This window comes from Aspergillus alliaceus (assembly GCF_009176365.1).
Source record: "Aspergillus alliaceus strain CBS 536.65 unplaced genomic scaffold BDW43scaffold_13, whole genome shotgun sequence".
Taxonomy (NCBI): domain Eukaryota; kingdom Fungi; phylum Ascomycota; class Eurotiomycetes; order Eurotiales; family Aspergillaceae; genus Aspergillus; species Aspergillus alliaceus.
This window is the reverse complement of record NW_022474696.1, coordinates 67,997-91,501: the sequence shown is the minus strand read 5'-3', so window position 1 is coordinate 91,501 and position 23,505 is coordinate 67,997. Positions and strand designations below refer to the sequence as shown.

Genomic DNA, 23,505 nt, shown 5'->3' with positions numbered 1-23,505 from the left:
TTTACTTTTGTATCGCAATTTGTATTTAGTTTGCCTTATTAGATATCGATGCTAGGATCCTTTTCCTTTTTAGATTATGAGTTCGACTTTATAGTGTTACTGTGTTAAGTCCTTGCTCTTTACACACGAACTATGGACAACATGTTTAGATTATCATACGGAGTTCAATCAAACACAGCTTTCTAGTCAATCTCTTCTGAATAAAGTAACTTTAAAGCCGTAATTCAGTATCGATCTAGCGAGATAATCCGCTCTCGAAGAGACAGCTTGATTGTAACTGTAACAGGCCAAAGCCCGAGTATAGAGCATGTTTGAAGGTCTTAGTAGACTTGCGGCATACATAGGCCACAGACTTAATTTAAATACAAATGATGATGAATCCTGTGTAACAGCATAGTATTAACTAGTAGCAACCACCATACCAATGGAACTAATTCTGCAGCTAAGATTGACTGCTGGTACTGTAGATATCGTTATCAAAGCTTGGCAAAACCCTCGCGATCATGTGGTATTTATGTCATACTACTAGAAAACCAATTTAATTCGATGCAACCTTCAATGCCGCCATAGGTATCATTTTCTATATATCTATTTCTCCTTCTTACCTTACCTCCCCGTAGTTCTAATTGATACTATTCTTCCCTCTTTCCTCCTTCCTCGACCCTACCTGCGAATTCCATCCCTCCACTGACATCACTCAAATCGCAGCATGGCTCCCATTCGACGTTACCTCAGAATAAGCAAATATACCATCCTCGAATGCCGGATCTACTTGGAAAACCCTGCGGACACACGATGGCTCCTCGACAGCCGAGATTCCGTGCTTCCCCGGATATTCACTGCGGTCAGACCTCTAATCCTACCTAAACTCCGCGAGGAAAACGAAAGGCTCCTTGCCAGGAAGAAAGGGAAGCCGGTCAAAGATGTGATCGCCGAAGGTATGTACCCCTACGCTGGAGCCGCTGCAAAATCACGGTAATATTTACGATCGCTAACCGCACGCTCGATGTAGAGGACTTTGAGGTTTCATTATTTCTTCGCGAGTCGCGAACACGTCACTCGCTCCTCACGCGACATAAGGAGTTTGATGAGCCCAAGAACACATTGAGGGAAGGAATGGGGAATCAATCTGGACCTATGAAAGGTTCAAGCGGGGGTGTTGATGGGGGTATTGTGGTCGAGAGCGACAGCGAGTCGAATCTCGATTTGCACGATATCCCGCAAGCTACTGCGGAGGAAGGGAATGATTCAAGGGGCAAACGCCGACGGAATACAGATGAACCAGTCGATACCGCGGCTAGTCGGCGCGTTTCGAAACGTCGGAAGGATGAGGAACCGGATGATAAAAAGATGCGCTTTAGGACGAACTATGAGGGGTTTAATATCTATGGGTGGGTGTTATGCTTGCTTGTGACGCGTAAAGGGGATAAAGCTGGAGCAAAGTCGGTGTCTTCGGAGTCTACACGCCAGGCTTTGATGGAGGAGTGGATGTCTACACAAGCTCAGGGGGTTGTGGATGAAGAGCAAGATGTTAGTTGATTTGAACGTTCGTGTTTTCTTGGGTAGGCTGGGCTGTCGTAGTATGTATAGTGCATACACTCGGTATTCCATTCCTCATTCGCAGGATTAGAAGCTCTGCCCTAGTGACTACAGGATACGCTGGAGATGACGAAGTCAATGACAAGGTTAGACAAGACTCCTCCCTGCAATGGGCACGGGGCTTACGAGCGAATTATTAAAAAGCTTAGTGTCTGGGTGATACTTCATATCGAGAGCCCATTAGTATCAGACAAACCGGCAGCATCTGATTAATGCGTTGCTCTGAATTGGGTCCGAATCCCGAATCTCCGAGAAGGAAGATGATCCCGGCAGCCGAATCTGAGCAAGCTCACTCTCTATTTGGGTGGCCAGTCGAGAGCCACTTGATTGGCACCACCACTAGCCCTGTGCCCAGGCTGTGCCTGCAGTTCACCAGGGTTTGGGCTTATCTTGTCAATCACGTGGGAGACGAGTATGTCATGCTCAGTCGTTTCTATCACTCACCTATAATCAGTGGTAATTCTATACGCACATGAACGATGACTTGGGTAACTATTAAAGCAACCCTTCCTTTTTGAGCTTCCAGACACCCATATACATGAAGGCACATGTTCAGGGCTTATTTTATCTTGCATAAGCAGCGCATTTCCCCTGTCATACTATCCGCAGGGAGAGATGCTGAGCCTGAAATCACGCGAGCATGGTTTCTTCGAAGGCCTGTTTCAGACCAGTCAGTCCCGTGGATTATGTCCAATAATAGGGTATCGTGGACTATACAGGATGGGAGGTCAACATGTTTATACCACTATGGATTCAGTTGCATGTTCATCGTCATGGGCTGTAGTAAGATGGCGATATTATTGTTTGTCTTAGCTGTTTGCATTTGCTTGGAGGAATTCTGATTATCCTTGATGTTGCTTGATATCCAGGAGAGAACCATAGGCTGAATGAATGTACATATGAAGTCTATCGGCATGCTTCTACGGTGGTGCAAGTACACAGCTAAGATCTTTGCATCATTGAGCAATAGAAACATTATATCGTTTACTCATAACCTAGATCCTTCAATATATCCTGACGTGAAGTCCGGTGTACCCGAATGTATTAACCTTAATAGCGAGGAATATGTACGAAACCTACGAGCCTGAGCTCTTCTTCTCCTAGTCATCTAAACATTTCAATTTGACGATCACAAATCCGATGTATCTACTAGTAAGCTACGGAATATGCTCTTTCAGAGTGTTGGAATCCAGAGCTCAACATCTGGTTTCAAGGGACATAACCTACTACAGGTATAAAAATGCGGATTAGAGTATCTTTTCAACCCGAAAAATAAAAGTATCTTAGGTATATACCTCGGTAGTAAAAGACATACCCTCTGAAGAGGTATCTCTGAATAACTGAGTAGGCAAGCCAGAATTAGTAGGTTCACTTCTTCGATATCGCTCTTGATATGCCTCACTAATAAGCTCCTCATGAGGGCTACTCTTGCAAAGAGATGATGAAAAATGTTCGACAATGGCTACTACCCTTTCAAGATACTTCAGACTATTTGAATTAGACATAGATATTGGCAATAAAACAAAAAAAAAAATGCTCACACTCGGATTTGAACCGAGGATCTCATCATTACTAGTGATGCGCTTTGCCAACTAAGCCATGCGAGCCGATTCGTTGAGCGCTTCTGATTAATATGGTTTAGATAACTAGCCCTAGTTTTCAGGTGTTCAAAGATAGTGTATGCACAGTGCCAAAGGGAATTGTTGACACAATCAAGACATAGCAGTTGTTCCTTCGGTTGTTAGCGATGGATGGTATATTTAGATGTATCAGGTAAGGGCCGTACGGCACATGAGCCGTCTGCTCTTTCCATTCGAATAATAGTGTGTAGCACTATGTAGAACTGGAATTGTAGGTCACATAAATGGTATGGTTTTGACTCAGTACTAAAGTATATAAGATGCGGAAATCAAGATGTACCACCTTCCAATAACTAAACCTTGTTCAGTCAATACTAAGGATATTTGCTTTTCGGTAGACAATGCCAACCAGTTAGTTGAAGATACAAGGGCAAAACTGCTGAGAAACGTTATGTGTATACCGATTGCTATAATACAGAAGCTGAGGCTCTTTCCTCCGCCAGAAGAAGGGATAGTGTACGCAGTCATATACAAGGCGATTCCACCATTCAATGGGATGACGTTGGGGAAGGGTGATCATATCATCGTAGTAAATTGACAACTACGACATCGAACAGGCTCCAGTTTCTCCTGGTCACACACACTGCCTTTTCTTAAGATCTAACTAACTGTCAAGGAAATCTGTGAAGCGTTCTTCTGGTTCTCATTATACTATCGTCATCATACCAGCCATCCTTTTGAGGAACTGGCCATGGGATGGGTTTCGTCTCTTCTGTACCGCCCTTATAGATCAAGAAAATTTCTGGACGCCCATAAAATAGCTCGCATGGCTTAGTTGGCAAAGCGCATCACTAGTAATGATGAGATCCTCGGTTCAAATCCGAGTGTGAGCATTTCTTTTACCTTTTGCTAGTCAAATCTAGCTCTAACGGCGCCATAGAAGTACTCCGTATGTACATAACATACAGAGCAGATGTTGTTGATAGAACCACAGCATAAACATGCTTGATTCTCATTTGCTTTTCAGTTTTTACGACTAAACTGCTTTGCCATTGATTCTTAATATATCTACCATGGTGAATTATGTTATACCCAAGGCTAGGCTATACTGGTTCTTCCTGGTAGAGGACCGCGGACCTTCATCCCACTAAAGCTACGCATTTATCATCTACCATGCGCTTTTCCCTCTTTAGTTCTGCTACTCCTAGTGTGCAATAGTATCCTCGAAGGGTGTCTGAACTAAAGTCAGCAGCACGACTGGAAAGGGCACGATCTTAATAAAAGAGTGGAAACCAAGCAGCTAGGTCGTTCGAATGTGTCAATACGCCTGCTTGGTTCTTCACAGGCCTTTGTTCTACGGGCCATCTTCCAGGGGTATGGAGGTAGACCTATAGGGCCATTGATAAGGCCTTATTTATACTGGCCTTTTTGTAGATGACCAGTGTAACACACATAAGTAGAAGGCAATGTTATCTACAGTTCAAAGGCATGATAGATTTTCATATATTTTGTTGTTCATATGGGCAGCAGTCATATCTAATGAAGCCATCTTACGCTACACATAATGGTCTTCAAACCAACATCAACCATTTGCTCTGTCAGCTAATCTGACTTACCGGTGGTTATATGATGCCATGTCTCTCTAGGCCCGAAGTAAGAAAAAGCAACTTCGTCCAACCGTGTAGCCATAATCCAGACAAAAACCCAGCCAGCGCCCCCCCTAACAAAACGCAAACAAAAGAGGTAATACAGCAATCACCTCAGCTCACACGAATTACCTCCCTACGCCATTCACAGAGGGTGAAAATGTAACTGTCACGATGTCACGAAGCACCTTATGATCTCTACATAAATTATAGTCAAACAATACTCAGCACAACCAACCTCTGCTTATCTACTGTAGCTAGAATGACTCGATCGAAGACATTCATCGCATCGTACCAGCTCCCTTCAATATCCAGCCGTGTTCCGTGTAACTCACCACCCACAGCCAATATCAAGCTTGTTGACTAAGATAGATGCATATATCGCATGGTGTGCGCAGCTCTTTCCTCAAATTTTCAATATTACGTACTTTCCTGCCGTGTAACGGCGTCCAGGAAAAGTCAAGATACGCGCACGCATCCCTGGATGACGACATACAGGGATTCCACCGCTGGGATTCTAGCCCCGCATTCCCAACGCAGCTGGATATGGGCCCAGCTCATGTACAGCACCTATATGAGATACGCATATAGTGCGTGATGTTCTCTTTTCTTTTTGGGAATGGGGTATTCCGATGGGGTCCATATATGCATACAACATATATATTATATTACACCGCATATTATTGAAACCATAAGACGGAGCCCTAAATTGAAGGACATGTTACTGAGTCACGCCACATGTACTTACCCTATGCAGGGTTGTACATATCTGCAGAATATTGAAGATCAATTTAGACTTCCGGGTTGCTGCAGGTATTAGGTAAATGTCATGCAAGTCATTTACAATTTTAGGTATCACATGTATGTAGGTATGTATGACTTACATGGGGAGTTTCTATATGGGCGTGTGTCAAGATTTTAATATTGGGTGTACGGAGTTGTATAGGTTGGTTCGGCCGGATTTATCTCTGGAGTTATGGGGTTGGTTATAGGCCAAGCTATTTTGTTTTTATTGAATTCATGATGTTCTTTTGTGATATGACAACTGTCTATTTATCAAAGAAGGAACGCGATATAGCCCAATCTCGTTTAATCGTACTCCCTATAGAGAACCTTTTATGATTGTGGAGCCTCACTAGATCCTAGCTTCATTTAAGTCTCAAACAAGCTCCTTGTCGAACAATCCAGATACTAAGTCGAAAAAGAGGCAGGCCCTGAGGAATGGACGCAGGTACCCCTTTTTACTATTTTTTGTTTTGGTTTGTTTTCACGCTCTATCTGTTACATGGTTCCCTATCAAACCTATAGTTCTGGACCGAACGAAACACCGCCACGTCGCCGAGATAGGGGCTAGACTGGGCGAATCCCGTTGGGACTTATGGACACTCGTGACTGGAGTCACGTCGCCGGTTGCTGGTTAGTAACATTATAGAAAGTGCATATACGAGCGATACTGCAGCCTTGTCATCTTCATGTTTGCATTTAGCAGTCTTAAAAAAGAGGATGTGGAGGTGCTAGCGGTGGCTGTTCAGATCCTGCAGCAGATCCAGGGACGAGTAAGACGAGTCGAACAGAACCTTATTCAGGCAACCGATTTATCTCCGCGTTTTCTGCTTTTCAGCGGCACTAGGATTTCCATATCCCGGACTCTCCACGGGATTGGAAGTTGAAGGTTGCAGGCCAGCATTCAGAGTTCAACGATGGATGAAGATGCCGAAGGTCATGACATCACGACTCTAAAGGGATCCGATGGTTCCTGGTGCGGTTCCTGGAAACCAAAAGAGGTCACCTGGAGGACCACGGGCTGAGTGAAACAACCTGCCTTTCTTGGGGAGACAAGAAGAGGACTCCACCCCGATTAGTGGGCTGCTAGTACTGGCGCTAAGCGGTGAATCCCCTCATCAAAGAACCAAATGGAGTCCCAACTAATGAGCGGTGAACCATGGGAACGAAGGCTTCTGGAAGGACTGCAGTTGTTCTACCGAGAGGCAAACAAGTACCCATCGGTCCCATACGGGATTGATCCTTACTTTTACGCCGAGGTTGGTGAGAATATCCCTTTCTTGGGGGTATCCAGACCGTTCGATGGTGATACGCAAGCACACTGGACGTAAGGCTGGCCCTTCAATGTGTAGTCATGTGCGCATCAATAGTCCTTCTCGTGTCCTAGTAATCTCGCTTTGCCTAATCGGTATTTCATCGCATTCCTCCAAGCCCATTGTGCATTTTGCCTGCTTAGCCGAGGGCTTAGACTTGCCTTAGTCTCTCCGCATGAGGATGAGTCTGAGCTTTCGCTCAAAGGAGCTTTACAGGCTAACTCTCCAACGGCGCGGAATGAACGCTTTCATAGTGGAGATCTCATTTTACGGAACTGTATCTCCACTTTTCCTTTTTCTTCCTTTTCTTTTTTTTTTTCGTGCCATGTGTCTTTTTTCCACCCTTCAGCCACATTCAACCAAAGAAAAAGGGACAAGGGGTAAAAAGTAAAAATCAAACTCTAATATGGTTTATGAGGGATCATGTGATAGTTTGGTCGAATATCAATCCGGGACACACGGTTGTTACGCATGTCTAGAATAAATTTTAGATCCAGAAAAGTTCGATGGCAGATCAGCATCCAATGGAAGATCGTTCCTGCATCTTGTCAATCTCTCACTAATGCCAACCACTAACAAAGACGGAGTACGGAGGGACGGGAGACGTACTCCGAAGAAAAATAACAGTGGCAAATCGTGGAAATTAAACAGCGCAGAATTTAATAGAAAGGATTGGTTAGACAGATACTGACGGATCGACGGTGAACGGATACTTGATAAGTTTGGATGTAGTGGTTTGGTGACATGCGTTCCGTCCATTTCCACACCCCGGCCACTTTTCATCTGCAGAAGATCCGCTGTACGCCGTTCATCGCACTACTGCACTCCATAGTTACAGCCGGAATATTATTGCTTGAATCCGGATCCATTGATTGTCAGTGGTTTAATGTCCACTAGCAGGGATATAAATCAAATCAGTAAACAGGATTCGGACGTGAAGAGGTGTTGCATTGCAGAATAAAGGAAACTCGAATACGGTGGTCATGCAGAGGACAGGGGAATGAATATGATACCAGCTGAGGGATTCGCATCCGTGGTCAGCGAATTTGGATGATATCAGCAAGGGAGGTTCAGCCACAGCGGCTCAGGATAGCATCCACTACAGTCTCTCTTTTTTTTTTTTTTTCCTTAATTAAAAAGTGATTTGTTTTATTTGTGCGTTTGATTCCTAATTGCCCAACAGGAATGGGTTACTAACTATAAACCTTGGGAAGTTGACGGGTCAGCCGTCAAACTTCAACGGTCAGAACCTGGAGCACGGATTGCCGTGAGGAAAAAATTGTAACACTTTCAAAAGCAACGGGAACTACTAAGTACTACCGACCAAATCTCAAGCGGATTTGTTGAATGCTAAGACTTTTCGGGTGCCTTAAAAAGGTAGGTACTAAGGTACCTAGAAAATAATATGTATACTACTAGTAGACCGGAGTACTAAATACAGATAATAATACTCTATGTTCATCTGCAAGCCAGGATCGAGCCGACCGACCAATCATCTTTTTTCTGATTTGGCGGCTCAGCCCCTGGAAAAAGCTGAAACATCCCGGTAAGGTACAGGTTCATTACAGGTACTGTCCAACAGTATGCTAATAATATCCCATAGTACGAGGATGAAACGACCAGTCACACCTACCTGACACAAGCCCCTTGGCCAAGGCTGCAAGGAATCAACGACTCTTTCCTAACCGGTTCCCGTACCAGGTTGAGAGTGATCATGTCCAGGAACCCTGCGAGAGTCAGGAGCTTGAGGTTCTGGCGGCTGGTAGCGGTCCCGGCAGTCTGGCTGAAACTAGGATCTCCATCCTTCGGGTCTGTGAGGTGATGAATCACAAACAGATCAGAGTTTCAGGCAACCAGCACCGACCATCTTGAGCATCCTCTTGGATATTTGGGATCATCCTTAGACTAGGTAGTCTACTCAACTTTTGATCAGCTTCCTTTTCTCCTCCCTCAGGATCGATCGACACGCCAACACGTGCCCGTCAGCCTCTAGCCTTTTGAGCCCATAGAGGGGGGAGAGGAGGCATTACGAGGTTTATCTGTGCGCAGACAACAACTACAGGTTAGTGGCTTTAACCCTTGAGTCATTCTGTCAGATGCTTTCTAATAGTTACTTATTTGATGTCAATGTCAGTGTCAATGATGCGTTGACTTGTTTCGGTCCATACCGTGTATTTACGTAATATTGAATAATCATGATGTTGATGATGAAAGATACGGTTTTTTACCCTACCGCGTAGAAGAAACTGAGTACTCGAAAAGAGTCAGGAAAAGAATAAAACGTAAAATAGGAAATTTGTGGGTCTAATTTTTGTATTTTATTTTGATCATTCTTGTTTATTTTTTATCTTTTTGATGTACGAAGTAAGCATTGGTTTATTTTTTTATTACTTTTTTTTTTTTCTTTTTGCCCCCAACAGTAGACGCAGTACTACCGCAATCTGTATGTATAACAGAATAACTATAATCTACGGGCGAATTCAATAAAATTCCGGGAGGCAGTGGGACGCATAATCAAGGATAGGGGGGAGGGTCAGCATTTTCACCCTTCGGCGCATCCGTCCCCAGAAGACGAGGCAGCGAAAAGTGGAACAGGAGGAGCTTCTAGAAAATTTCTGTGAGATTTCCGATTGGGGCCCTGTCGATAAGACCAGCCCACACCGGACGGAACTAGTGTCAAGACGGTCAGATAATTCTGACGTAGTTCATTCCCCTTTGTCCGATTGTGGAGCTCAGCTCCTGTTCACGGCAGGGGTTTGTGTTCTTACTTATTAATTATTTATTAAATTTATTAAATTTATTTTCCCGGTTTTCTTTTTTTTGTCTTTTTTTTTTTTTTTCCAAAAGAATTATTGTCGGGAAATATGGTTGTTGTTGGGGTTTAATAAAAAAAAAAAAGACAACAGAAGATCATAGCCTATATATATAGCCTCTGCCAGACCTCGTCTTTGGTTTCTTCCCTTTTTTCCAAAGACATCGAATACTATTGTATTGCACATCACCTCGAGACGTTTACACCCCGTCCAGACTCATTAACATCCAACCTACCAATCAGCCGCCAACACCACTACCACCATCCATCAATTAATCTCTCATACTCACCATGCCTTCCATCGGCGGTTCTGGTTCTCAATTCCCTCCTTGCCCTGGTCCTCCGCCAAAGGGTCCTCTTCCTCCTCTCCCCAAGTAAAATCTTTGGGTTTTGTGATGAAATGACGACCCGGCGGACTCGAGCGGTTCAATTCATGACGCTTTTCACACTCCCGTCATGTTAACACCCACCCGAACCGACTCGTGACGCTTACGAAACGGCGTTGCATTAGGCATATGGATATCACGATTTTCGATTTCGGAACTGCAAAGTGGCTTTGATCTTCGAACGCATTCTCGCATACAACATTTATTCAACGCTTCTTCTTTCAACTATTTTCGGATTTGTCCCCTTCTCTATTATTCATTGGGATCTCGACCAGCTTCAGATAGAAGCTGCGCGATGACGTTAATTGCGGGAGTTTATCTTTCTTCACGCTCCGACTCCACGGACAGGCGCCGGCGCCACGTTTTTCTCTTCTGCAATGGCGCTTTGGCATTGCGACATCAGACCACCGTCGATGATTCACGATCATTTTTGATTCGACCGACGGTGTCATGCAAGGCTAGCACCTGACGACAAAATGATATCAAAGTTATCGGGGTTTTGTCATCTCCCCACCCACGTTGTCACTTATCTCTCACATCGGTGGTTTCCAACGGCTCGTTATCGGTACAAACCCCGCAAAGCGATGCGAGACCAGGGGGCGTCTAGAGGCTTGGATCCTGACAACATGTCACTCCTCAGCCAACCAGACCTCGCGATGAAGCATGCGAGTTTCTTGACCATCATCAGGTTGTCAAAGCGTTATTGGAAATCCCCATTTTGATTTGCGGGAACTTCTCTTGAAGCTTATTTAATTATGGGTCTTTTCATTTTTGTACTATCTCTCTTTTTCTTCCCCATTTTCCCCTCTTCATTTGTTTTTTCTATAGGGACTTTAATTTCATCTGAAGCAACGGCATGTATAATAGACTTAATATACCCAACACACACTTGCATTCTTGCCAGCGTTTTGAACCAAACAATGAAAGCAATTTATCTACCTCAGCTGAATCCACTCTTCCTCGCTACCAGCGCTTAATTGTCTTAAAATGACCGGATGGTCTGCACTCATGATGTGACTTGTGCCGTTGGAGTCGGCCGAATCGTCCGCAGGGATCTTGAGCCGATAGCGCCATTATTCCCTGTTCAGAATCGCGACTATTGATCAATCCTTGCAAGGCGGCTGGCGGGTGTAACTTGCGCAGATGGATCCTTGTTTTGGTTGCCTGTACTTGTATTTCCCCTCGTTTGCCGCGGATAATTTCTTTTTCTCCGTTTTCACTTCTTTGTTGATTAGGTGACAAGCGTCATCAAAGACGCTGGAAAACCAAAAATATTCGGAAAGGGAAAAAAAAATTCAGTTTCCAAACCAAAGCTGAGATAATCTAATCTTACAGCCGCCCGCAGCCACGGCGTCCCTTTCATGCATCCGTTCGTGCATCCATCAATCCGACCATCCTATCGCTGTACGTAATACAAGCATGATAAAACCCTTATGCACAATGTATGTACAACTACACAACGATGGGGACGGAATGACATTTCCTTATTCCAGATACGAATTCGAGGTGGGAGAGGCGGGTTACCCCATCAATCTGGTCCAATCCAAGTCGGTGCCCTTGGTTTTTAGGGTGCCTGGGCGACTGATCGACCCAAACTTAATTCAGGAGGTCGTTTGTACCGCCGAGGGATTGGGAAGCTGTCAAATGACCTCAAGGTCTTGCACAACTGGGTAGTGACGGTTGGATGTTTCACTTACCTGATCATTATCCATGTGCGGGATTGTATGGAATCTACTAAGCTGCACTAGGTGTCATGACCAGGTTACTCCGCATTTCAGGAGATCAAGTCTTGCCTATCTGGAATGCCGCAGCCCCTCGCGCCCATCTGTCCAGTACTGTATTGTTGTCATACTGTCGCACTTTCGTGGTGACCTTCTAGCCCACGCACCGCTGCCTTAGCTGAGGCTCCTTGATATCCTATCGAGTGCGGTAATTGTGCCGGGTAAATCGAGTCTGGAATTTTAGTGTGTCCGATAAGAACCATCAGCAATATATTATTCTGCAGGAGGGACGAAAACTTTGAAAAATTAAAACAAAAATCGATTGTTATTTACCATATTAATGTAACCTCGCAACCCCGTAGACTTAATGTATGATTTTAATTGAGGTGGCATTGATTCCCAGCAAGTTATACAATGTCCGATGTCCATTTTCCCCATTTGAACACGGACTTGAGTGTCATGGAGCTGGAAAATGTATCACAAGAACCTGGCAATATACTCATCGCAACTGTTGCCTGATTGCCTTAGGACAATCAAATCGAATCGAATCCCCGTCGACATTCCCCACGTGATCTTCACCTCCAATTTGCCGTAAACCCCAGAATGACACTTTTACTCCAAACGCAAGAAAAACAATACCGGGATCGAAATTAAAATGGTTTTGGAGCTACATGTCTGGGGGCCGGCCTTCTCCTTGCCCTCAATAGAGGCTCAATGTCTCGCAACCGTAGCCTATTTCTCTCTGGCTGTGCCGAAGGACGCATGGGTGCTGGTCGCAAGCAGTGATCCTTCCGTGTCTCCAACCTGTAAGTATCCATGTCGCGGATCTGGGGTTGACAGCGCAATTGACTAACTTAACCCCCCTGCTATCTGATTGGATGCTTAGGTGAATTGCCCGCTTTACGGAATGGTTCGACATGGGTGAGCCGATTCCGAAATATCGTGGATTACCTGCGGCAGTACTCGAATGGCGAGTGGGATTTGGATAGAGGGTTGAGCGGGTTACAAAGAGCCGATAATATTGCGTATGTTTGTCTCATATTGGACTTCGACTATCGCCCAGGCCAGTGGGAAACCTGTTCTAACTGTATCCATGACCGAGAATCAGATTCTCATCCTTCGTTGAATCCCGCGCCCAAGCCCTCGTCGACCTCTCCCTCTACGTAACCAGTCAGAACTACTACAACCAGACCTCCCCCGCCTACGGCTCCATCCTTCAATGGCCAAACCAATGGATCCTCCCCTCTAGAATCCATGCCGCCGCAAAAGCCCGAACCGATCATCTCGGCCTCTCATCACTGGATCTACAAGCCATTGAAGAACAGCGCCAACGCGAGCACTCGGCCGCCGTCGCAGCCGGTCAGATCCCTCCGAACTTCATCCGCCGTCCGCGTGATACCGTCACAGGTCTCCTAGGAAAGACCTCGCAGCAGAACCAGTTCCGACTGGACGCTGTGACGGGAGAGCTCTTCGAGCCGCTAGAAGAGATCCTCGCCAATAAGGCATATCTCATCTCGGGCGAGGACGATGGACCATCCAGCTTAGACTGCTTGGCTGTCGGATATATGTCTTTGGCCCTCGTTCCGGAGCTATCCTTCTCGTGGCTCCGCGATGCGATGAAGAGCAAGGCGCCCCGGTTAACGGTGTATACCGAGCGCATGCGCCAACAGTGTTACGGTCTCGGCGTCGAGGTGTCGCATGCGTACGCCCCTTCTCAGGATTCCTGCTCATCACTACCTTGGCGTGCGCCGGAACGTGCTCGCCTCTCTACGCTGGGAAGCACCCTCTTCAACGCCCTTGCTGATAGCACTCCGATCCTGAAAGATATCCGCGCCCAGGAGAGGCTGCGGGTAGCGGCCGAATCGCCAGACTCGGGCCTCTCGGAGCCCGATAGCCAGAAACTTTCTTCCTTTGCCAGGGGACAGAAGAAAGATATTCTGGTCAATATCGCATATGCGGTGGGTGGTGTTGCCGCATTGATCGGGTACATGGCGTACGAGGGATTCTTTTCTGTGGAGATGGGGGATGAATATGAGGAGGATGTAGAGATTCATGATGACGAACTGGCGGCCATGGAAAACATTGAATCAGATTCATATCAGTTGAAGAATGTTTTGGCTGGGCTGTAGACTGCTTGGTTGCCGGTTGACTCTACTTGTATAAATAGAAATGCCTGATTGCTCTTGGTTCACTCCCAACCTATAATCCCATACCTTTAATACCACTTCACCGCCGCTCCTTTGTCAAATACATGCATAGGCCGAGGTAGCACTGCCTAACACTCTCCATCAACTTTGCCCAACGTAGATACTCCCTCTCCCTCTTTGCTGGCACCAACCTATTTCCCGCACCATTGCACACCACCTTCCATAAACATACTTTTACTCTACATAACCTCAACCCCCCAACCCTCCTTCCCAGGGGGGCTTCCATGATACACTATGCATACATACAAACATACATACATAAAACACAAACCCAACATGCACCCTCCCCCCCCAACTCACTGACAATGGCTATCGTTGTAAATACGTATTAGAATATGATTAAAGATCCAAAACACCAACCTCCCCAAGTTCCCCGCGACGCGAGATAAAGTAAACCGTCGTATACTCAGCACCAATCTTCGTGAACTGTTCAACCATGTCAAGGGCTTCTTCCTCCCCAATATATCATCTAGTCGCTACTACAGAGACTATACACACCACCTGGCCTGGACAAGCTAAAAGTGGGTTTAGATTAATTAGAGTAAAAAGTAAGATACAGATGTAAGTTTGGGGCTAATTATAGATTGTTGGAGGGATTATTGCTGTGGGCTATTTATGTCTTCCCGTGTAAGGAAGGCGGAGGATTCTTTGTTTGGGGCTTTGGGTTTAGAGGTTAGAGTTGCGCTTTGTTAATGGTGGTAAGTTAAAATAAAGGTGCAGTGGGATGTGGTAAGTGTCATGGCCATTCCAGAGAAGGGAATGGAATGGAATGCTACGGAGTGGAGCACGGATGAGTTGTACGTTAAATTTATTCATGATATGAAACTAAATCAATAGACAGGGAACTGTGGTATATGTATGTACATGGAAATGAATGCACTATCGTCAAGGCCGGATGGTGGACACGGCTGTAAGGGCTCGAAAGGTGAAAGGGCCCCCACCCCATGGGGAGAGACTCGAGCACTGTTACACAGTACACAATGAAGAGAAAGAAACACCTCCAACCCCTAGCCAATTTTGCCGGAAGAAAGTCGTAGAAGAGAAAGAGAATAAGTTTATAAGAAAAAAGATACGGAAACGCTTACTCGTAGTCAATGTTGACAAGCAGACGGACGGCACCAGCAATCTGGTTGCCACCAATGCCGTCAACACCGGCCTCGAGAGCACTGTAGGCGTTGGACATAGCCTTGGCAAGGTTGGAGATCCAGGAGCACTTGTCACCGGTGTGGTCGCAGATCCTCATACCCTGGACGTCGAGACCGGCTTCCTGGGCCTGAATGGCAGATACGTCCCAGCCGGACCAGCCCTTGTTGCCGCTGTTGCCGAAGTCGAATTCACCCCAGGTGCAGGCGTAGCCACCGTACTTGTCCAGAGGCAGGGAATCACCCTTGGCAGCACCCCAGGCACCCTGGGTATCCTCGTCGAAGGCAATGTACTTGCTCTCGCCGGGGTGGATCTTGATGGTAAGGACAGCGTTGCCGTACCAGCCGGTGAGCTTGCCATCAGGACCCATCTTGTTCCAGAAGCCAACGGTCCAGGGCTCCTTCTCGCTACCGTCAATGCGGACGACGTGCTTGTACTCGCAGGCCTTGCTCTCGGAGACCTCGATGATGTTGCTACCATAAGGGTCGCCGACGTTGCCCTTGTAGTCGATATACTTCCCGCCGTTATTCTTGGTCGACTTGCCGAAGCCCTCGCGGGTGTAGGAGTCATCATCCTTGGTGGCATGCCACTGTTTGCAGGAACCGGGAGTGGTCACGACAGGGCCACCGGTGGCAGTAGGGACAGCAGAAGAGATAGCTGTAGGGCCACCGTTAGAGCTGCCGCTGGGGAAAGTAGTGGCCGAAGAGGTGGCAATGACGGGGCCGGAGGAAGTGGTGGCATGACCGGACCACTCGTTGACCCAGGATTGCCAGATGCCGTTGATGTTGGCGTAGACCATATCACCGACCGCACGCTTCTCCTCATGCTGCAAGTGGTGGTGAGCATGACGGCGGTCATGGCCGTGCATTCGGGCGACGGCAGAACTGGCCGTTAGGGCCGTGAGCAAAACGACAGAGTTCTTGATCTGCATGGTGAGCAGTATGTTGGAAGTTCAAGGAAAGTATGTACGGGACAAGTTATGTGGGTATCACAGTATATGTCACAGGAAGACAACCCAGGGAACGCAAAACAAGGTCAAGGAATGTGTCTTGGTGATTGAATGAATGTGTGGAGCAACGGTAGGCTCTATAAAGAAAGGAATGGATTGCGAACCCGAGAGAAGGAAAAGAAGAGTGATGAGTAGAGAAAGAGAAAAGAAGAAGAGAAAAGAGAGACCGGGGGAGTGTCACTGTAATAATACTTTTACCGTTGATGGGTTCATTTAAAATGAAAAGGGGGTCTGATCAGGGGACACGAGAAGTGCCTTTGTTGTTTATTGGACGGGGGAAGTAATTGGTTCCTGAGCTTACCGTTGGCGCGCTCACTCAGGTCTCCATTGGCGGAGGAAGCCCTTAAGGGTCCACTGCATCAGCGGTCGAGACTCTGCATCCTTGGAACGCTCCCCGGGCTGATCATGTCTTTACCGTGGTACCGTATCGTTATAGATCGTTCTGTACCTGACAGTATGTATGTACATCCATCTCTCAGTCAGTCCCTCTGTTGATACATCATTGCCATGAATATCTTCCTACCATCTCCTACATACGCATGCACCTCGTACTCATTTTGATCTATTCGACCGGTACCATTCCAAACAATCTTGACAGATGTCATCGGCCCCCATTCCAATCATCATGATTAGATGAATGGAATGCTACCTGATCTGACATGACAACATCGACTGGAATTTATCTGTACCGTTACCTCATTCGATCCATCAATGTGTTACCCCAATGGCTCCTGCGGTGTATGGTTCCTGCATATCGGACAAAGGGGTTGTCCAATAGTTCGCATCGTGGATCGGTGTCTGACAACTGAGCTGCCACGTCGCTAAGTCCACAAAATGTCAAGCATATTCATGATATACTGCTCATCCGATGTTTTGAAATCATACGGAACGCAGGAGAAAGGACACGGGATCCATCGTATCTTGGTCACTATAGTTGGGTTGGCATAACTCGACGTAGACTACAGTGTATGCCCCTCTTCCACCACTCAGCGCAGGTATGTATGTATGTACAGTATTAATGAATACCTGTTTATTGTTACGGTATCAATTTCTACTAACATCCGTACAACTCATCAGTGATTTAAGATTAGGCACATTCCTCTTAAAGGGTACCTTGCTGATCCTTGATCTTGGTACATATGTCTTGTCCAAATTACGGTCTGTCTGTATTCTTTCTTTCTCGAACCTCAACTTTTTACCAAGAGCCCACGGCAGACCCTTCCAGCCAACGCCTACTGTCGTGGGCCAATGAAAGATGGTACAAGAGGATACCGTACTAACGAAGTAGACTGATCCACAATGGATACCCATACCTATGTCCAAGTCCACAACTGCCATTGCCACCGGCTATTCTGGCCTGTGAGGATACGGGCTGACGGTGGGATATCCAGGGTTGTGCTGCTAGACGACTCGACTCGTCTTGAGAGGGACGCTTCTGGAATGTGTGCCCTCACTTAAAAAATCTCAACTCCATGCATCATCGGAAATTAGAAGGATTTCGTGGGTAGGAACTACACAACTGGGGCATAAATAAACAACACTTCCGTGGGTTCGCGTCCCACGGTTGAGGACGGGACTATGCAAGGGTGGCCCATGAAATGGGAGATTGCACTGACGAAAAAGTTGATCTCAATTGTGCAGCAACTTTTCTCTTCCATTTTGGGGGGAAAAGAGATATTCTTAGTTGGGTTATAATCTATTTCTTTCAGCCAATTTTTGGCACGGAAAAGGGCCTCGTAAGCTGTCTTGGATGATCCCTGAACTCTATTCGTGTCGGATTGTCGGCACAGGGGGCATCATGTGATCATTGCCCAGGCTCGTCACAGGGAATTTAGTGTTACGGAATATCTCACGGAACGGTGATGTATATTATTATATACTCCATGAATATAGGAATCAAAGTCCTAGTGACTTACCACACTACAAATTTAATCATAGAAGTATCTAGGAATTGTCAATAAACGTGACCACATTCGATAACAACATTACCTTTGTCAGACATATCTTGGCATACGGAGTACGGCTCATCCTTAATAGTTATAGGTATTCCCCTTGAGAACCAATGCAAGGCTACGGACTTGCAAAACAGACTTATCACAACTTACCCCCGCTGCTTTATTGAGAGGGTGTATATCGCATGATGATATGCTTATAGAATCCTCATCATCACCGATTTCAATCGGATTTTCCGAGACCATCTTAGGTCGGTTTCCCGTGGAGGTTCTATATATCAATCCATCCCAGCTCCAACCTGGATCTACATAAACCTATAATTGTATGGCGGGGCTCTTCTCATCATTTATGGTCGCAATCCAATTCTTCTGCGGTGCTATTAGGCGCTGGCATTCCTATAGATGTAAAGGCTCGGTCAGCGACCTTTTAGATTCCATCCTTCATCAACTAACTACCTTGGGTTGCGTAGCAAGACATTGGTCTAAAGACACAATCTTATGGAAGCGCAGCAAAATACATATAAGACCGTATTGTCCGAGCTTTTGACGCCTTCTTATTGAGCAATGTTTATTCGTCGTCCGAGTGCGATTCCGAGGCCGATTACATGTGTCCATAATTGAACCTAAGGTTTCACAACGTGTCGTGCCCATGCCCTACGACCCGCTCCCATACTCCGTAGATTGCATTAATTGAAACAATTATAGCTGGTTTGCCACCTGGGACATGTTCCCCTACGAAGTTTATGATCCTTTTAGGCAAAGGCGGGTCACGTTAGGTGTCAGTTGCTTGAGATATCGATGTGTAGCACTCTAGCCCTGGAGAAAAGAGTCCAATTGACATTTTATGATTATGTATTCTGGATTGGACATTTATGCTATCGAGACACGCTTGAAACAAACACGCCAAATCAAAGAGAAAAGCAGAAAGATGTGAAACGGAGAATACTGAATAGGCATGTGTGCAAGAGACCGACTGGACATGGCCAGTCGAAGAGAGCCTTCAAAGCACCAGTTTGTACAGGCTTTTGTCGTAACGGGAGCTTTGGATACGCACAACCACCTTCCTACTTGTCTATGTGTCGAATTACAAGGTCGAACCACGAGATTAAAATCACATTGGTCGAGTGTCACTCTCATTCCTGAAGCAATAAGCAATCAAAAATATAGGCTCAGCCGACAACACCATAGCACCCCACACAGGACACTCGTGGGGGTTGACTTGTACGATGTGTGAATTGTGATTTTCTAGGAAAGGTGGTCTGACATCAAGCCACTAACAGGTTGAAGATCTGCTAATCTTGCAGCAACGGGCTGGTCTTCTTGAGGCCATCTTACAATGACCCTGCCTCTTTTCGGCACTGCCAAAGCACATAGGCTGGAAGGATAGATCGGGTTTTGTGTGCTGTGTCAAAATCGTAATCATGACTGTTAATCCCAACGACCATATAGGTGCGGTCTCCCCACACGATGATGGCAAGAGAGACAATCCGGCGTCATTCTCCCAGCTAGAGAGAATCTAGTGGAAAAACTCCTATGGTGAGACACGGTAATCTTGAGAATCTAGTCTTTCTGTATGTAGTTTGATATCGAGCCTCTATGTTTTGAAATATTTTCTCACGGATATCCGAAATGTTAGCCATGGCTGTTGCACAATTCAAGACTTTATCATCGGATTTAAGGATGAAATAGTCCAACAGAGTGGAATATATTAAGTCCTGAAATAGAAGTAGAAGAAGTCCACAAAACGATCTCTTCTCATGGAACACACGCACCGCGTTGCCTGAGGCGCCATGGCTGAATAAGAGCGCTAATGCGCATCCTTTAGTAATCCGCTGTCCAGGCGAAGACTGATAACGCAGCTCCATATAGTGATCTACCTTCTAAGCATCTCTCAACACGCTAGTCATTGTGTGACTAAGTAAAGAAATATACTTCATCTACTCTGCAGAGTACACTCAGGCAAAATAAGCCCCAGTACAATTAGTCTGTGCATGTTAACCCCAGAGGAAGTTTATATGAACCTTGGTGGGCATTCAGGATATAAAGACTCTGGACTGAACTCTAGTCGTTGAATAGGGGAAGCAGCCAGAGCTCACTTGTTTGATGACTTGTTTTACAGAAGATTAATTATGACCGTTACTCATGCATAATATGACAGCTGGCACTCATTAATCCCCCCCTATAGTACGGCTTGAGTCTATTGCAGATCAACGCCCCCTTGAAATGCCGCTCCTCCAGCTTGTGCATCAACTTTGATACTCTCATCGAGCCCACAGACCCGGAACAACATCTGCGGAGTCATCTCCTTCGACAAGCCAGGGATACCATCGGCCTTCAGCTTCTCCATAGCTTCACGAATAGCCGCACAGGCTGGTCCCAGAGCAGCAAATGGGAAGATGATGATACGGAATCCCATCTCCTTAGCCTCAGCTGCTGAGATAGACGGAGTCGCCCCATGCTCAACCATGTTCAGCAACAGGGGCCATGGAGCCAGCTCCTTGATCACCTGTCGGGCCATTTCCTTGGACGTGATTCCTTCAAGGAAGCCTACGTCTGCGCCCGCGTCCCGTGCTGCGCGTAGTCGTTCCACACTCTCTTCATAGCCGTGCGTCTGTAGGGAGTCTGTGCGTGCAATCACTACAATATCACTGCCGATGCGCTGGCGTGCCTGCACCGCAGCACGAATCCGTGCCACATATGTATCCTTGTCAACAAGGATCTTCCCTCCTAGATGCCCACAGCGCTTCGTCTGCACCTGGTCTTCGATGTGGAAGGCTGCGACACCCGAGCGCGAGTACTGTTCCGTCGTGCGGGCAACCATGATCGGACCGCCGTAACCAGTATCTGCATCCGCGATGACGGGCGTGACAGGTGAAAGATTGGAGAGCATTTCGGCATTGGCGCGCATGTCGTTCAGGGTGCAGATTCCCAGGTCGGCTTGCCCATGCACGGAGGCGGCGGTACCAGCGCCAGTCTCGGGGAATTAGATAGGGACACCGAGTAACTAGGAGGAATTGACTTACCATGTACAGAGCGTCGAAGCCAACGGAAAGCGCAATCCGTGCAGACAGACCATCATATACACCGGGGGCGACAATGAAGGAGTTAGGGTCTTCGAGGGTGCGTCGAAGACCAGTGGCCGCAGTGACCATAGGCATGATGTAGGTTGTGGGGATACGTTTGAGATGACGTATACTTGATGATCAGGATTAATTAGGAGGATGCCTTGGGGCGATGGTGTTTGGTTGGATGGAATATGACAGCTTTATATGCACTAGGAAGGAACTACATCGGTAAACTGGATAGGCACTTATGCAGGAATTACCCCATAAAAATACACCGAGAAGCTTTTATAAACTCTAGCGGTGAAAATATTTAATCTTCACTACATCGATGATATCGGCATGGCCGACAACGGGAATATACTCCGGGGTGTACAGTCAGGGTTCGGCAATAACTCGGGTTTCTCTTGGCGTTCCGCTGACTTTCTTTGCCTTCCAAGTGACTTCGGCTCTCGCGTTATCATTATCTTCACCTTTTCTCCTTCGACTTTCCCGTCTCCTCTACTTTCCTTCTTTTTGCCATGTTTTGAGAATGCTCTCCTAGTGGGGCTCTTTTATCTGTACCACATATCGCTCCTCTTTCCTTCCGTCTATCTCCCTTCCTCTTCACTCTCGTCTCCAATTCCGCACCATGGCCCGCTCCGCCATCGTCCAAGAATACGCCCCTCCTTCGTCATCAAATCCCACGCTCACCCTCGACCACAAGACCATCCATGAACGCCAACAGAATGGCATCGCCCGCCCCAAAGGTTACCGTGTCTCCTGGCACGCCAACCCAGCAGTTGAACCGCACCATTTCGGCCAATCGCACCCCATGAAACCCTGGCGTCTGACCCTAACCAAGCAACTCGTCATGGCCTACGGAATGCACCACGCGATGGACCTGTACCTGGCTCGCGAAGCGACCTACGAAGAAATGGCCGAGTTTCACAAAACGGACTACCTCGATTTCCTCCGCCAGGTCATCCCCGGCGACATGGAGAAACCGGAACAAGGCGAGAACGTTGCGCGCTTCAACTTCGGCGACGACTGTCCCATATTCGACGGCCTGTACAATTACTGCTCCCTCTATGCCGGCGGCTCTATCGATGCCGCCCGGAAACTCTGCAACGGTCAATCAGAAATCGCAGTCAACTGGTCCGGCGGTCTACACCACGCCAAAAAGGCTGAGGCAAGCGGCTTCTGCTACGTGAACGATATCGTCCTGGGTATTCTCCAGCTGCTCCGTCTGCATCCGCGTGTCATGTACATTGACATCGATGTGCACCACGGCGACGGCGTCGAGCAAGCCTTCTGGTCGACCGACCGCGTCCTCACCGTCTCCTTTCACAAATACGACAAGGATAACTTCTTCCCCGGCACCGGTGCACTTGACAGCACAGGCCCCACGCACCCATTGAACCCAGGCGCACACCACGCCGTCAATGTCCCCCTCCACGACGGCATCGACGACGAGTCCTACATCCAGCTCTTCCGCGAGGTCGTCGGCTCCTGCGTCCAAACCTACCAACCCGGCGCAATCGTTCTCCAGTGCGGCGCCGACTCCCTCGGTTGCGACCGTCTCGGTTGCTTCAACCTCAACGTCGCCGCCCATGGCGCCTGCGTCGCCTACGTCAAAACCTTCGGTCTCCCTCTCCTCGTCGTCGGCGGTGGCGGTTATACCCCGCGCAACGTCTCCCGCGCCTGGGCTCACGAAACCTCCATCCTCATCGACGCCCAGGATATCATCGACCCCAACATCCCCGAAACCGTCGCCTTCCGTAACCACTTCGGCCCAGATTACTCGCTATTCCCACCGCTGAGCGAAATGCGCAAGCTCGAGAATAAGAACCCGCGCAGCTACCTGAGCGGTTTGGTCCAGTCCATCCACGAACAGCTACGGTATATGCAGGGCGCGCCGAGCGTGCAGATGAGTTTTATCCCGCCGGATATACTGGGTTTGCGAGAGGATACGGAGAAGGAGATCGAAGAGCAGATGGCTGCGAAGGACGAAGCGCAGGAGGAGAATGAGGGCGGGAGTAAGAATAGTCGACGACGGGAGTTGGAGAGGGGGGCTGGGCAGAGAGGGGAGTTGTTCACTTGATTTTCCGCTCCCTCCCGTCCCTCCCTCTCGCCTACCTTATACCTCTCGATCTGTTCTCGATCTGTCCCTATCTTTGTCTTTCTTGAAGTATATACATTTATATCTCGGTGTTGGTGGGTATTGGCGTCGGTTATATTGGCTGTTACTATACGTGATACCAGTGGAGTTAATGTACCATTACATACTATACAGCATACAATATCAATGTC

At 47.2% G+C, this 23,505-nt stretch overlaps 5 protein-coding genes and 2 non-coding genes across 7 annotated transcripts; 4 read left to right on the top strand and 3 right to left on the bottom strand.

The window, feature by feature from the left end:
- The first annotated feature begins 559 nt into the window (after window positions 1-559).
- BDW43DRAFT_38599 (uncharacterized protein) lies at window positions 560-1,843 on the top strand. Its single transcript, XM_032049988.1, has 2 exons — window positions 560-938; window positions 1,013-1,843. Exons 1-2 carry the CDS (start codon window positions 710-712, stop codon window positions 1,537-1,539), a joined length of 756 nt encoding a protein of 251 aa, XP_031901915.1. The 5' UTR covers window positions 560-709; the 3' UTR covers window positions 1,540-1,843.
- A 1,290-nt stretch (window positions 1,844-3,133) lies between these two features.
- On the bottom strand, window positions 3,134-3,206 carry BDW43DRAFT_t82. The gene has a single exon. It is a non-coding gene; the product is annotated as a tRNA-Thr (tRNA).
- Window positions 3,207-3,999: 793 nt separating this feature from the next.
- Window positions 4,000-4,072, top strand: BDW43DRAFT_t87. The gene has a single exon. It is a non-coding gene; the product is annotated as a tRNA-Thr (tRNA).
- An 8,163-nt stretch (window positions 4,073-12,235) lies between these two features.
- BDW43DRAFT_38545 (Tom37 C-terminal domain-containing protein) lies at window positions 12,236-14,069 on the top strand. Its single transcript, XM_032049987.1, has 3 exons — window positions 12,236-12,646; window positions 12,727-12,865; window positions 12,949-14,069. The coding sequence occupies exons 1-3, from the start codon at window positions 12,496-12,498 to the stop codon at window positions 13,967-13,969; spliced, it is 1,311 nt and encodes a 436-aa protein (XP_031901914.1). The 5' UTR covers window positions 12,236-12,495; the 3' UTR covers window positions 13,970-14,069.
- A 1,059-nt stretch (window positions 14,070-15,128) lies between these two features.
- Window positions 15,129-16,121, bottom strand: aspf4 (allergen Asp F4; the record flags this gene model as incomplete). Its single annotated transcript, XM_032044663.1, has 1 exon — window positions 15,129-16,121. One exon carries the CDS (start codon window positions 16,119-16,121, stop codon window positions 15,129-15,131), a length of 993 nt encoding a protein of 330 aa, XP_031901913.1.
- Window positions 16,122-20,110: 3,989 nt separating this feature from the next.
- BDW43DRAFT_270811 (isocitrate lyase/PEP mutase family protein) lies at window positions 20,111-21,567 on the bottom strand. Its single transcript, XM_032041372.1, has 2 exons — window positions 21,175-21,567; window positions 20,111-21,125 (listed from the first exon to the last, which is right to left on the bottom strand). The coding sequence occupies exons 1-2, from the start codon at window positions 21,307-21,309 to the stop codon at window positions 20,349-20,351; spliced, it is 912 nt and encodes a 303-aa protein (XP_031901912.1). The 5' UTR covers window positions 21,310-21,567; the 3' UTR covers window positions 20,111-20,348.
- A 68-nt stretch (window positions 21,568-21,635) lies between these two features.
- Window positions 21,636-23,505, top strand: hosA (histone deacetylase HOS2). Its single transcript, XM_032041371.1, has one exon. The coding sequence runs from the start codon at window positions 21,845-21,847 to the stop codon at window positions 23,294-23,296; it is 1,452 nt and encodes a 483-aa protein (XP_031901911.1). The 5' UTR covers window positions 21,636-21,844; the 3' UTR covers window positions 23,297-23,505.